Source organism: Urocitellus parryii, chromosome 11 (assembly GCF_045843805.1).
Source record: "Urocitellus parryii isolate mUroPar1 chromosome 11, mUroPar1.hap1, whole genome shotgun sequence".
Classification (NCBI taxonomy): Eukaryota; Metazoa; Chordata; class Mammalia; order Rodentia; family Sciuridae; genus Urocitellus; species Urocitellus parryii.
Genome location: NC_135541.1, coordinates 46,470,972 through 46,486,717, shown reverse-complemented (window position 1 = coordinate 46,486,717; position 15,746 = coordinate 46,470,972). Strand labels below are relative to the sequence as shown.

General features: G+C 40.5%; 1 protein-coding gene across 1 annotated transcript in view; it reads right to left on the bottom strand.

Annotated features, from left to right (window-relative positions):
- Positions 1 to 15,746, bottom strand: part of Ror1 (receptor tyrosine kinase like orphan receptor 1) — a 163,162-nt gene that overhangs the window by 25,330 nt on the left and 122,086 nt on the right. The window contains exons 5-7 of the mRNA XM_077791550.1: positions 6,530 to 6,657; positions 3,508 to 3,825; positions 1,708 to 1,953 (exon numbers count right to left, since the gene is read on the bottom strand). Coding sequence (XP_077647676.1) covers positions 1,708 to 1,953; positions 3,508 to 3,825; positions 6,530 to 6,657 — 692 coding nt within the window. The remainder of the gene's footprint in view (positions 1 to 1,707; positions 1,954 to 3,507; positions 3,826 to 6,529; positions 6,658 to 15,746) is intronic.

Below are 15,746 nucleotides of genomic sequence, written 5' to 3'. Positions count from 1 at the left end.
CTTCAGAAAGGCTATTGAGATGAAAATTAATACTTTTTTGGTATAATGTATAGTCTTGATTTTTTTATTTTTATTTTTAGCAATAGAACTTGAGTCCTTGAATCAGACTGTCAACATATCTTCCAGTTTATGGGCAAATTTCTTCTCTATTTCTGATAACTATTAGTTAGAAATTAAGGATCAGAAGTGACCAATGGAGTTTGCCAAGAATGGAATGAACTGTGCATTTCTCCCATAAAATAATTCATTTGGTCCAGCTCCCACTAAACTTCTGCAGTTTCCTCTCTCTCAGCAAAAGGCAAGCCAAGCCAACAGCTCTGGAGTCATTCTTGAACCCTTCCTCCTTTTGTACCACATCTGATCTACCAGTGATTCCTGTCATCTCCAATCTCAAAATGCATCCAGCCTCTGCCCCTTGCTTCTGCCTCCTCCATTCCTCCTCCTGCTCTCAAGGACACTGCATCTCTTCCCCCAGATTATCTCTGTAGCTTCCCATGATCTCCTCGCCTCTGCTCTCACCCTTCCTGCAGTCCAGTCTCAACTCAGTTTCCAAAGTAATCCTTTAAAAATGTTCCGTGTGAGTTCTGTTCAGAATGCTCTAAGGCCTTCCCTACTCACTCAGGCTCACAGCCTCAGTGCTACAGTGGCTTCCAGGGCACTGCATGATTGGATCTTATTACCTTTCAGACCCATTTGCTGCTCTCCTCCTTGCTCATTCTGCTCCAGCCCCAATGGCCCCTTACTTCCTCTTGGGTGTGCTAGGCCTACTCTTACTTTAGGGTCTCCACTTATCCCACCACCCAGATGAGTAAGTACTTGGCATATAGTAGACATTTGACAAATATCGTGGCACAAATGCCTTGAATAATGATCTAAAGACCCAGTTCCCCCTGGCTTATGTTATCTGTGTGTCTCATAACTATTGCTTCTGGTTTGAGAGTTTTTGTTCTTAGTTTCCCAGCAGTGGCATCCTGGTTCGCCCATCATGCCTGGGAAGCCCACTCCCCGTATCAACAAGAAAGAGTGTCAGAAAGATGAATCCGTTCCAGAGAGTTCCAAACTCCAGGTCTCATCAACATTTTCATTCTCTTTCTTTTACCTTATAAACATTCTCTAAGTAATGGAACAAACTGACTCAGCAATTCCATTTTCTTTCTACACACTTGTACACTTCTTCTGCAGTATTAATGGACCAGACAGAGAACATGTTTATCCAGAGAGTGCCCTGGATGAGTGGGCAATGGTTGAAGACTCATCCTGGTTCATGGGTATGCTCTGTGACATACAGAAGACAGTTTTTTATCCGCACAGCTTCTGATATGACTGTTGTGCTAAAAAGGTCCACTTTAACATGGACCGTTATAGGTCACATCTTTTTCTACAGAGATGATTGTGATAAGCTGTCTCACCTGTGCCTCTGGAAAGCTGGGTCCCTGTTACATCTTCTAGTGCAATGGCTTCAGGTAGAAAAGCAGTTACTTTTTATAGTGTGATCTGGTACCTTACTATTATGTAGAAGTATCAAGATTTTTTTTTGAAATATCAAGATTTATCTACACTAGAAACTGTCTGACATCAAGCAAACACTTTCAATCCAATTTGCTTCCCCCCACTGCCCCCCCATAGGATACTTCTAAGTGAAGAGGGAATGGGGTGGGGATCTTTGAGAGGCGATCAAAGACATTAAGGGCAATGACTTGTATTTACCACAGGCTGGGATGTCACACAGGTCAGACTTAAAGTTTTCATCCAAGGTGAAGCACCAGGGCGCCTCCTTCTGATTCCCTGGGTTGCGGCAGTAGGAATGGCCTCCATTCAGCTCTGGGAAGCGGAGGGCAGTGAAGGTGTGTGTGTGGGGGTACTGGGAATTCCACGGCTGGCACTGGCGCCCTGATTTGGTCACACTGACAGTCCCCCGGTAGTCTACACCTGTATTGTTGTAGCACTTGTGATCTGAAAAACCCAAAGAAAAGCCCAAACTGTTAAAAAGACACAGAGGCAAAGCTGGTTGGTGTTCCCCAGGCAGCAGTTTCTGGAGGGGAGAGCATCTGATTAACCTCATGGTCAGGGGCCACGTGGGGCAGTCTTCCTGCTGGCTGGGCTTGGACTCAGGGCCTGCCTTGCAGTTACATTCCTGGGAGGATTTAAAGCTTATGCTTCAGGAATAAAACCAGTCTTCTGCAAGTATTTTTAATATTGAGCACAGAAGAAATCAGAACTAGAGTGGGACCTAGAGGTACAGAAGTAATTTCCTCGTGAATGGTTCAGTGAAGGTTCAAGCCAAGCTTTTCCTAACATTCTAATTAATGGCCTTACAATGAATCATGTGATTAGAGAATCTAGCTGGTAATTCACAGAAAATGTGTACTAGTGCATTCTGGGTTGCTAGCAGGAGTTAGGGCTCTCTCCGTGTGGATGTAGTGAATACCCATGGGAAGCAGATCCATTTAAGCAGCCCTCCCAGGTGACCATAGTGGCTAAAACTTAAAGCACTGTAGAATCTACTGAGTTGATATAAACTGGAGTTTGGAAGATTACTGACTATAGTAACAATTTTGATATGAGCACTTACTATGTACTAAGCATTTTTGATCTATAAATTTATTTAAGTAATAAAATAACATTAACTACTGAAAGGAAATTTAAAAAATTACAAGTTTAATCTAGGTGAAAGGAACATGTACAGAAGAATAGTCTTCCATTGGGTGGTGGAGAGAAGATAGATGATGGAGGCCAACCTTCATATATGTTATTTTAAATTGCAGTACAATACACATACCATAAAATTTACCATCAGTGCATTTGGTACCTTTACAATGTTGTGCAACTTCACCACTACGAGGTTCCAGAACACTTCTGTGCATTACTAGTCACTCCCACTACTCCTAATCCCTGCCCCTGGCAGGTATGAATCTGCATTGTATCTCTATAGATTTGTTTATTCTACGTATTTCATATAAATGGAATCATACAGTAGTGTCAGGCTTCTTTTATGTTTTCAAGTTCTATTCTGGTTGCAGCATATATATTTGCATGTCATTCCTTTTTATGAATAAATAATATTTCATTGTGTGGATATACCACGATTTATTTACCATTCTTCCACTGATGGACATTTAGGTTGTTTATGCCTTTTGGCTACTGTAAATAGTGCTATTATGAACATTCACATGAGAGTTTTTGTTTGAACATCTGTTTGCAATTGTTCTGATCATATACTCAGGGGTGGAATGGTAATTCTGTGTTTAGGTTATGAAGAAACTCTCTCCTATTCTTTTAAATGGTTGTTTTTATGCAGCTTGTTGAAGGTAACTCTATCTAGTCTACCATTGAGTGCTGAGGCATGGTACTCAGACCACTAGAAGGTGATCTAATGACCAGTGTGAACAATTACTGTCCTGATGTGAATAATTACTGTAGGTCAAGGTCCATTTTCACTATGCCATTGGGTTGCTCGCCTTCAGGTCAGCACAGAAGTTCACACAGAAGGTCAGGGCTACCACTTACTTTTATTTATAGGATCTGCCATGGGAATTCCAATCCGAATACAGTTTGCAGCTTCTGGGCTCTCTGGCTGGGGAAGATCTTCACAGTTTGGCAGTTTTAGCCTCATCAGAATCATGGGATTCGACCTTGCAAAAATGTACTCTGTTTGACACAAGACATTTTCCAGGATTTCACATTCATCTCGACACAAGTCTCGGGGCTTTGGGACAGCTGAGGTTTCATCACAGTATGGGAAGGCGTAGTGGCACAGGGAAGGAATGGCAAACTGAGAGCACTTATCAGATAAGTGACTGGAGGTGCCAATCATGGTGAAGGCAGCTGAAAAACAAACACAATTATTAACTCCAGAGGCCAGGGTTTATCTCCTCCGGTTATCTAGTCAACAGATATCAAATACAAACACACACAGGGAGGAATCTGCTGTGCTGAAACCCACAGGGCCCGGAGGAGGAGATTCATTTCAGATGTCAAAGCAGCTTACTTTCACTGACTTGAAAAAATCATTTTGACTACAAAGTTAAAAAAATATTAAATTACATATGTACTGTTTCCTAATAAAAATAATTAATTAGGTTAAAGTACAATACATTTTTCATTTTTTTACTACAAAGCAGTAGAACTTCATGTTTCATCCGGGATTTTTTTTTATTATTATTAGTTTTTCGATGCTTCTAAGACATTTGACAGCTCCAGGGCAGAACTTGCCTCAGGCAGTGGCTGAGCCTGAGCACAGCATCCAGTTCTGTGTCTTGCCAGATGGCAAGAGTTGCTGGACGAGTTTGGGTAACTTGCTTCATTTCTTTGCGGCTTGAATACTTTCTATTCCATTTTCTGAAAATGAGGCAACTCACTTGGAAGTTCTCGAAGAGCACAATCCAATTGTTCCAGTATGTATCATAGACTATTAGTGCTCCTCCAGCTTAACCTCATCCCCACGGGGCGTCTAGATAAAAAGAGCAGCAGTCTGGAAGGGCAGTCCTGGGGGCTGTTGATGCCCTGTTTCTCAATGTGTGTTTCTTGGGACTTTAATCCTGAAGCTTATTAACAGTGTTTGAGAAACTATGCTTACACAGCCAAACAGGTTTGGAAAATGCTAGGGGGTTAAACAAAGTTATATGGAGGGGGGGGATCAATAATACGTTCCAGGAAGCTGATGTCTACTGAACAATTATTATAAATAGGTCACCGAATATTTACGTCAGAATCTCCCTTTATTTGTATGAATTCTTGGTAAAAGTTGGGTTAAAATGTTCTTTTTTTTTTTTTTTTTTTTTAGGTTGAAATGTGCCTTCAATAGCTCCTTCCTATCAATCCTACATCTGCTCTTTGAAATTTCAGAGTTTTCTTCCTCCTGAAAACTTGAGGGCTTCCAAAAAATGGCAAGTCCATCTTTCCATAGTTAGTTCTCCTAGTTAAATAGCTCCCCCCAGCCTCCTCCCTGTTCTTTCAAATTCCTTCAAGATCATACTTTCTGAACCTTTTGTTGTTCTATGTTCCCACCTTGGAATGTTTTGATTCTGGTACTGACAACTAAATCCACAGCCTGGCACATTCTAGGTAGGTGCTGTGCCACTGAGCAACATCCTTAGCACTTTTAATTTTGAGACAAGGTCTTTCCGAGTTCACAAAGCTGGCCTCGAACTTGGGATCCTCCTGCCTCAGCCTTCCCAGTTGCTGGGGATTATGGGTGTGCACCACCATGCCTGGTTTGAGTTTATTCTTGCCTCTTTCTCACTTGCTTGCATACTTTTTCAGTGTATTATGCAAATTAAGGTGTTTCACTGTGGCATTTCCATACATGCATATATACCTGGTGCATTGGTTGTGTCTACCTTCCCTCTATGCTCTCTATCCTTCCCTGTTCTTGCCTTTCTTAAATCCTCAGGTTGCTAGACAAACTGTAATAGTCAGATTTGAATTTCAGAAAAACATGGAGGATATAATTATGTTAAACATTATCTGAAATTCAGACATAACTGGAGAAACGTTTTTGTATTTGCTAAATCTGTCAGCCTTACTAGAATTTCATGAAGGCAATTTCAAATGGACTGCAAAGAGCATGTGGCACAGAAGCATAATGACCACACTCATGAAAAGGACATGAGGCCATGATAGCCACCAGAACTAGGGTGGAAATGGTCTAAGATGCACTACACTAGCCACACTCATGTGAAAGGGCCACACTCTTAGCTTTCCATCAAAAGAAAATGAAGACAATTAAATTTCAGTGAGGAAAAATGATGAGTAAAATATTGACAAGTACAGCAGGAAGGCACCTAAGGTTAATCATTCATTTCATATAGGAAGAAGGGATTTTCTTTTTTTTCTGATTTTCCATATTGTTAATTGGTGCATTATAGGTACACATAATGGTGGGATTTATTGCTCCATATCAGTACATGCACACACTACAACAATATAATGTGGCCAGTATCATTCCCCAGAGGTTTCCCTTTCCCTCTACTCCTCCCTTCCCTAGTCCCTTTTTTCACTCTACTGATCTCCCTTCAATTCTCATGAGATTCCCCGACCTTTCTTTTCCTTTTTTTTCCAGAAGAAATGATTTTTGTGGACAAGAAGCAATTTCCCCCAAGTCGCTGTAAAAATAGCTCTGGGATTCATGTCCAGAGTTCTAGACTCTAATTTCATTCTCTTTCAGTGTATAACACGTTGCTTCCCAACAGTAAGCTCTGTGAGGGCAGACACACCCAGCCTGTTTACACCATCACATCCCCAGGTCCGAAGCCAGCTCCTGGCATACTGAAAGCACTCAGTAATATTTATTGAGTGTTGGAGTGAATGTCAGATTTCTTAAATCTTCCTTTTTCTCTAAGAGTGATCTTTAATAAATTATTTTAATGTAAATTCCAGAGCACAGAGATCATGTCTCATGATTCTTTATGGCCTTGCTCCCAGCCCTCATGCCTAGCCTACTCCTTTGTCAAGAGAGAAGCTCAATGAAATTGTTGGTGAGAAAAATAGTTATTCAAGGGATAAATATAACTTTATTGTTGTTACCTACCTGTGATCTGATTTTCTATTTCCCCTTGCATATGCAAAGACTCCATATAGACAGTGCGGTTGCCAATAAATCGTGCACATGCAATCCCTCTGTATGGCTGACAGAATCCATCTTCTTCATACTCATCTCTAAAAACAAAGCGTAGTGGTTATCTAATGTACCGGTTAGTCAGCTCTCACTGTGCAATGCCCTTAAATACCACTAGGGGGCACATTTGGGCATAGTATCCCAAAGACAGCTTTTGCTCAGTTCTCAAAACATCACTTAAAACATCTGTTGGTCACGTTGGTCAAGTTTCCTACACCCCCAGAAAATCATCCTGAAGCACAAAATCATCCTTAAATATGGGAGAAAACGCTTTTATTTTCGCAGCTGGTGGTGGGCTGGAAGATGATGTAGTTGTAAGAGTAAAGAGGAAATGAGTTGGAAATCTGGGCACATGTTCTACAGTTTTTTGTTTTTTAAGCACAGATTATTTCTGCTTCATTTGCTACAATGGCGTGGGTGTATTAGCCACAAGATCCACTCCAACTGACATGTCAATTAGGGGGATCCACAGGGTAAGGAGCTGGGTGCAGCTAGAAGGAACCAGAGTGTAGCCTGGATAGGTGGCTTCTTACTGCTTGAGACCTATGCTATGCAGAAAGACAGCCTACACAAAGCCACAGACCTGAAAATTTGAGTTGAGTCACTAAATCTACAGGAATTTGGAGAAAATGTCTTTGGAAGTCTTGCCTTAATGTTACCCTAAAATTTTTTTTTTTAAAAAAGTCTTACTAAAATTTTGCTACCTCAAAATAATAAGTAAAAGAAGAAAGTAGATTTCATCTTGAAGACAAAGGGATACCAGTTAATTATTAGCACTGTGGCAAGTGATGAACCTGGAGATGTTAGTTTTAATATAAAAGGGCAGAGGCTATACCTTCCCTAAAATGGGCCCAAGACAGAATATAGGACATCCACCTGTTTTTCAAAGGAAGATCATAGCTATGTCAAAAGCTGCCTGCCACATTTGTAGGTTGATCTCTACCCTGGATGCTTCTTTTCTGCTCAATCTGGCTGCTGTCAATACGTCTCCACAAAATATCATTTCCCTCTTGGGTTTTTCTAAGTTAAAAGCCAGGAAAACAATATTTCCTTTCTGGGTTTAACATGTGGGCATCCTTAGGTAAGTCCTCTATGCCCTCTGAGCCATGTTTTTCTTATCTATAAGATGGGGATGACAATTGATCTCTCTAGCTTCCAAGTATAAGTCATAACAATCCCATCAAATAGGGCAAAGGCCTTTTAAACGGCAGAGATGACATTGATTATTATTAAAGTATTTACAAGACTCAAAGAGGAATTTTATTTAAAAGGCATTTACTAAGCTCCTATCCTGCAACACAGACTGTGGTCAGGGCTTTGGTGCAGTACTTCCCCACTTGTGTCGGTGGGGTGAGGGTCAGTACAGGAGTCTAGGAAGCCCACAATACAGCAGCAAACCAGAAAAAAAAAATCTGATAGACAGTTATATTCATCAGTTTTCTATTTCCCACTCTACACCAATCAGTTTGAAGGTGGGGGTAGGGTAAGTATCTTTAGTTGAGTCTCAAAAATAGCCTGTATTGCAAAGCTCTTAAAATCTTAACCTTTAAGTACACATACAAACGAATATATTATATACCTGACATAAAGAAATTGAAATTTTAATGTTGTGCAATCCTGCAAGCACTCCATATGTTTACTTTCATAAACCCTAGAGTAATGTTGAAGCCTTTTTGGCTTAAATTTTACTTGGGTTGTAAAATTAACCCAACTTTTATTGGGTAACTAATACCATAAACCTATGGGGAGAAGGAAGGTTCTCGATGACCTAGCCTTGGATGCTGTAAACCTAAGTAGAGACCAGAATCCACCCCCACACCACCCCTGCTATTAGAGACTATGCTTTTCTATCCCTCAGCATTAGCAGATCCCTGGATGTTGAAGGTGTCATTATGAGAACCCTTCGTCCTCCCCTACTTAAATTCTGAAGGCCTCAATTTATATCTCTTGGGAGGACAAAACCCTGGAATTACCCCCAGATATAAATCCCCAACCTACTGGGAGTTCCCATATTTTATGTGTGAAGCTTAGGCTAAACTTCTTACCACCTTTCCAGTTCAAGCCTCTTAAAAAGACTCTTTGAAAATATATATATATATATTCCCTCCCCCAAAAAATAAAATGGAATGCAATTCCTTAGCTGCCCATTTCTTATCAAGGGGTTACAGCTGCAGGTGTATTGAAATTTTTTTTTTACTATGCTTAGAATTCCTGCTATTCTGACCAATTTCCTGGGGACAGATATTTTCAAAAACCAAAAAGCAAACCAGTATGTAACGTCATCTGCTGGTGAGCAGTTCTCAGCCCTGGCTACTTGTAAGAATCTCTTGAGGCAGCTTTCAAAAATACCAGTGCTTAGGCCCCGCCTTGGACCTATTAAATCATACTCTCTGGGGGCAAGGCTTAGGAATTCATGCTTAAGAAAAAAAAAAAAAAAAACCCCAGGTGATTTGAACGTGGTGAAGAACCACAGCACTAAAAAAGCAAACTCCTATTAAGCATCTGCTCCTCTGTGCTGCATGCGGTGTGAGGTGATTTCTTCATAGCATCTTTATTTCACAGGAGGAAACACTGTGGTTCAGAGAAGTTAAGTAGCTTGAAATTCACAAAGCCTGGAAGTGGTGGAGCTAGGAATTAAAGGGAAAAATTCAAAGCTCAGGCCATGTTGCTGGATCTGTAACTGTGTTCAGTTTTCCAAGACTGTTCTCCATCAGAAATAACTTGATTGTAAGTAAGAGACTTTCTGATGAGCCTTTATCCTGTACCAAGCACTGCTGAGTTCCATATATTTATAAAATAGTTTGTAAGTCATCTCATATTGACTGGAGTCTTCTAAAGAGGGTGTAGTGTAATTATTCCTATTTTACAGATGAGAAAACTAAGGGCCAGAAAGCGTGAAGAACTTGTCCAAAGTTGTACAGCAAGCAGAAGAGCTAGATTTTTCCTAATGGAGTGCTTGTAACCATACTGTGTGTGTGTATATATATATATATATATATATATATATATATATATATATATATTTTTTTTTTTTTTTTTCCTAAATGGTTTGGTTATGGAAGTTCCTGCACTTCTTACAGGGGCTTTCTGCTGTGGAGATGCTTTAGTGTATACTGAGTGGCAAAAAGATTTTCTTTTAAACACAGTCACAATCACCTTTCATTCCTTCCAATTTTCCCTGCTGGCTTTGGCTGGGGGAGAACAAATCCTCCCCAGCATTAATCAGCTTTATGCTTTTTTCCAGCTCACACTTCTTTCATCACTGATGTCTTCCTGCCTCACTCCATGCTCTGCAAATTAGAAACATGAAGCGGCAAGGCAGCTGAAGTGCAAGGGCACTTGCAGTTATCGTGTCCAAGGCCACGTTCTGCGGAGGAGGAAAGTGCATGGTGAAAAGGCAGACGGAACCTGGCTGCTCATTGCCATGGTCAGCATGAGCATGCGCCAGATACCTCCCTGGATGTAGAGGTGCAGAGGGTGTTTTGCGGGAACTTAGGTTTCTCACAGAGGTAATTTAGTTACCATGTTGCCAGCCTCTGCAACCTTCCCAGTTTGTTGTCATGGAATTGGCAAAGACAGAAAACGTTTTGCCCTCCACTTCCAGGGTCTCATTCCCTAGGGCAAAGAGTTTATAAAGGATGATGAGACTTTGCGAGAGTGCAGGTGGCACCTTGGGGCAGCAGTGGGAGTATCTATCCATTAAGCTCTGAAGAGCCAGGAAAAGCAACACTGTTCTATGGAGACTTCATCTCATGCCTGTTCCCAGCCTCGTTCCCTGCCAGGTGTAGTGAACCTGGTAATACTAGCCACACTAAGGATCTTGCAAGTCTCAAAATAAAAAATGCACTTTGATGCTCCTGTGGCTCGGCTTGCACTCTTTCTGAGGCCTGAATGCCTTCTACCCTCCTTTCATCTGTGAATGTCCTTCTCATTTTTAGGATCCAGATGCTCCCAACTCCCCCCAACTCTCAGCACCTTAGTCAAACCATTCTGTGGAATACTAACTTTATATTATACCCTTCTGTTTATTGCTCACTCACAAATCAACCTAATTGAGGTTGTGGTGACTGTCCTAGGCTAGCCCACTGTATGGACCATTCTCCATACCAGAAACATCCTCCTTCCTGGGAATCATTTTCTTTCTCAGAATAATAATAAAGGGAATGGGCAGATCTAATAGATTTAATTAGCAGAATGGATGATTGCTAGTGAATTTGGCCCTAAAATTCCCCGTTTTGGGGAAATACAATAGTTAAAATGAATACTTATATGTGGGAAGAGAATGGATGTAGAGGTGTTTTGCTAACCATAAAACCTAACTGAAACCAAAGGATGGAAAACAGGTACTCAATTAGCTTCGACACACAAACATTCACAGCAGCACAATTCACAGTAGCTGAAAGGTGAAAGCAACTAAAATTTTCATCAACAGATGAATGGATTAACAAAATTTAGTTGATACACAGGGTAAACTACTATTCAGCCATAAAAAAGTAAAAAAGTACTGAAACATGCTACAGTATGGAAGAACCTCCAAAACATTATGCTGCTGGGTGTGGCGGTGCATGCCTGTCATTGCAGTGACTTGGGAGACTGAGGCAGGAGTATTGCAGTTCAAAGCTAGACTGGACAACTTAGTGAGACCCTGTCTTAAAATAAAAATAAAAAGGTTTGGATGTAGTGCAGTGGTACAATGTCCCTGGTTCAATCCCTAGTACTGAAAAAAGAATATGCTAAATTATATAAGCTGAACACACACACAAAAAAGCCCCACATATTGCATGATTCCCTTTATATGGACTATTCAGAATAGGTAATTCACAGAGACAGAAAGGTTGGTGGTTGCCAGGGGTATGAAGGCAGGAATGGGAAGTAACTGCCTAATGAGAGAGGCAGTGTATGTGCCACACTGTGAATGTGCTAATTATACTGAATTGGTCACTTTAAAATGGTTAATTTTATGTTTCGTAAATTTTGCCTTAATTTAAAAATATCTCATTTGTACAAGAGGGCTGAGGTGGAGGTCCAGGGAGAGGCCAGTAGCTAGGATTCCAAGTCTTTGAGGTGAGGAGGGGTTTTGATATCTTTGTGGGTGACTATCACAGATTCATCTGACGGAAGTGTGGGCAATTTACAGAGCATCTGCAGTATGGTACCTCTGTCCTGATTCTCACGGCTCTTGGAGTGGACTGGCAGGGAAAGTGAGCTCCATAAGCCCACAGCATGGCAACCTCATGGGGAGGTCTGCAGGGAACAAAGTCATCCAGCACCTCTGAAGTTACCCCCTCAGCCCTCCTATAGGCCCCATTATGAGCCACGGGAGATGACATCATATCAGGACCACAGAGCCAAGACCCAGGCCACCATGCAGCGGTGGGAGTTTCCATCCAGGAGGAGATGGTGTCCCTAGGTGTGCTCCAGTGAGCCATCTAGCAAAGGTGGGTTATTTCTTCTCTATGTGGTTAGCCTTTTCTCTTTTCCCGAGTAAAAACAACTTCCCAGTGCCTTCCCAAAAGACCATCATGGCCAAATATGGATGGAAAGTATCCCCTTTTAAAATGTGTAAATTGGGCAACCTATTGGCAAGATTGGTTAAAAACAAAACCACATACTAGCTTTAGATATTCCAGGCTCAGTGTGAAGTTTCCCAGACACCCTTGGGTGATGCAGTCAGATCACTTAAAGGTGAAAATTAGGTATAACAAAAGCAAAACCAAAATACAACAAAAACTTTCCACATAGTAAAGGAAATAATTAACAGAGAGAAAAGATAACCTGCAGAATGGGAAAAAGATATTTGTAAATTATTCATCCAACAAGGGGTTAATACCTATATATATATATATTTTTTTTTCAACTAACTCCTCAGCAAAAACAAAACAAAACATATAAACAAACAAAACAAAATAATCTGATTTTTAAAATGGGTATGTGATGTGAATAGATATATTGTAAAAAAATATATATATATATATATATATATATATATATATATATACACACACAAATGGGTAACAAATATATGAAAAAATCCTCATCTTCACTCATCATCAAGGATTTGATATTCTGTCCTTTGTGGCAACAATGAATGGAAGTGAATAATATTATATAAAATAAGTCAAGTATATGACATGTTCTTACTCATATGTGAAGCGAAATGAATTGATCTAATGGAAGTAGAGAATAGAATGGTGGCTACCAGAAGCTAGAAAGGGTAATGATTGGGTAAAACAATAAAGTGAGATAGGAAGAATCAGTTCTAGGATTCCATATATAGAGCACAGCATGGTGAAAATAGTTTAAAAGTTTATTGTGTAATTCAAAATAACTAGGGGAAATGATTGTGAATGTTCTCAACACAAAGAAACGATAGAGATATGTTAATAAGCCCAATTTGATCATCACACATTGTATACATGTATCAAAATAACACTGTAAATATAAATAAATATGAATAATTGATATGTATCAATTAAAAGAATTTTAAAAGGGGACTTTATAGTAAAATTAAGGATCCGAGTAAAGGTCACAGAATTAGTCCAATGCCGATAGATCAAAGACAAGAAGACTTTAAGAACAGGTTATAATCAGATATTACCTCAAAAGTTATCACCTATCCAAAAATATCTCCTTTTTCCCAAGAAGATTTTGAGCCTGGAAATATCCTTAGTTAACTGCTAACCAGGACGAGGTGACATAATTTGAATCATACTGGCTTTAGCTACGCACATCTTGGAATGAGGCCTTTTGGTGAAAAGGCATCTGCACAGGTACAGGCAGACTCGTGAAATGAGCTAGTCCGAATAAAGAACGTGCTGGAAAGGGAGCTGTCAAGCGCACCAAAAGCAGACTTTGCCTCCGGCTGACTGTGGTCAAGAGATTACAGGCGAAATACGTGATCCCAAGGTGATCTCACAAACTGTTTTCTAAAGATCAGTCTGAAAGTGGGCATCAAAGAAGGTAATGTGCTAACATATTTGACCTTTCAGGTCAATTTTCAAAGGGAGCCAATCAAGGTATGTCCCCCAGAGGGTGGATGACACAGGGAGAAGACTCCAATCTGTCAGGTCAGGAACTCAGCTAGCTCTGACATCCTGTTGTCTGGTGTTGAAATGCCTTTGTAAGCACAGGCAATTTTGAGGTGACTGTGTCCAATATCATGTGAGGTTCCCACAACTGGGCACTGACAACTGTGAACATTTATTCCCTTGCTCTGTCTCACACCACTTTTTTGCTTAAAAAAAAAATTTAAATCAAATTTCAAGGTTTCCCCCCTCTCTCTTGGCCATGAACCATTTAAACAAACAGATGAATAATGTCTGTCATAGTTTCCAGAACAACACATAATAGTTACTTGTGTTCAACTCAGAAATGGGAAGACATTGGCTTTGCTTCACGGTGATGTTTGGGAACACAAGGGTTGCACTGCTCTTGGAAAAAGAGAAGAATTACCAGGCTTGTATCTCACAAATGTAATTTAAAGGAAAATGATTCATGTAATGTATTTTCTTCCTAATAAACAATATATTTGAAATGATAGGACTGCACTAGTGCAGTGCTCATAAGAATAAAAAAGATCGTTAATAAAAAGAATGAGTGATTTTTGTCATCTTCAGTTTACTGAAGTTTTCGTGGTAGGGTGGCCTTGTACCTTCTAAAAATGCCTTGGATGTTTTTATGTTTTCCTGCTGTCAAAGGCCTACATTGCCCCTAAGGTTAGGCTGAAGCTGGGAATGCATAGGTGACAGTTGGAGCCCTCAAGGTCAGGGCCCTTGAGTTCTCATTAGAAATCCTACAGATGTGCTTTGGCAGCTCTCCAAATACCAGGTATTCGAACTGCTCCCCCAACTTGCCCATTGAGAATAATGGGACTCTGGAATAATGTGGAATTCACACATACCAGTGTGGGCAGATTTTCTACCACAAATGTTGCTAGGATTGCTTCCCCCAACTCCCTATTTTCCTTGTATGCTTTTGGCCATGTATTAAAAAAAAAAAGAAAAGAAAAAGAAAAAAGAGGTTTGTGGAAAGAGTGGTAAGTGAAATTTAGGGATGTTTTAGGAGGATTTAATTTCATTTTACTACTCAGAAGTGAGGTGAAACCCAATCCCCAATTCTTGCTTTTCTGTTTCATCTCAGTCAGCTTTGTCTCTTACCCCTGCTGTCACAAGACAACTGGCTTCCATGCAAGGATGGTGGGTAGAATTCCACCCCAATCCCCAGGCCCCAAAGGGCAATGCAGAGGTGCCCCCGTGAAACAGAATCTTATAATTTTTTAAAAATTATAAAAGTAGAAATTCACACTAAAATAAGGATTAATTTGTGATGCACCAAATGAGATTAAGCAGACAAGGAATATCTATTAAATAAGGGGTCTCTGGGACACTTGTGAAACCCAGTGAGCTCTTTAGGAGAAATGAGGAATAGGGGTGGGTTATAGAGGGCTTTAACTGGAGTGGGAAAGTGCAGGCAGAGGGAGGGGAGGGCTTCTACACTTGGCCTCCAGATACCAACAATGCCATCTCTGTCCACAGGCTAGTGTGGAGGAGAAATTTAATCTCTATCCCCCATTTTCATCCCCTGCCCCCTTTCCATCCCTTCTTCTCTTTAGCCCAGATGTGTCTTGAAGCACTGTGCTGAGAATCAAAGAGGGGGCAACTACTTGAGACTAAAAAGGCTTCTGAGGAGGTGACTGCTTAAAAAAGGAATAATTCAACAGGTCATGGATTAAACAGTATGCTGGCCAAGGCAGGTGGAGTCAGAGGCAGGAGCGAGGTTTAATAGAAGCAATGGTAAGAGGGCAGGGGTTGTCCAAGACAGGCCCAAGGACAGGGTCTTCACTTGAGCTGGGGAGATAGAGAGGCTCAACTTTCCATTCGTTTTCTTCCTTCCTTCTTTCTTTCTTTCTTTCTTTCTTTCTTTCTTTCTTTCTTTCTTTCTTTCTTTCTTTCTTTCTTTCACAAAACTTACATTTAGATTCCTATAATTTTTTAAACATAGTCTTATTTTAAACTTGCTATCTCAAAATCATAGTCACAAAAGGGAAGGGGATGGATTCTATGCCAAAGACAAGAAGGCACCAAAGAGTAGTGTGGTATGTCATGGTGACACAGTATGCAGAGGGCAGTGT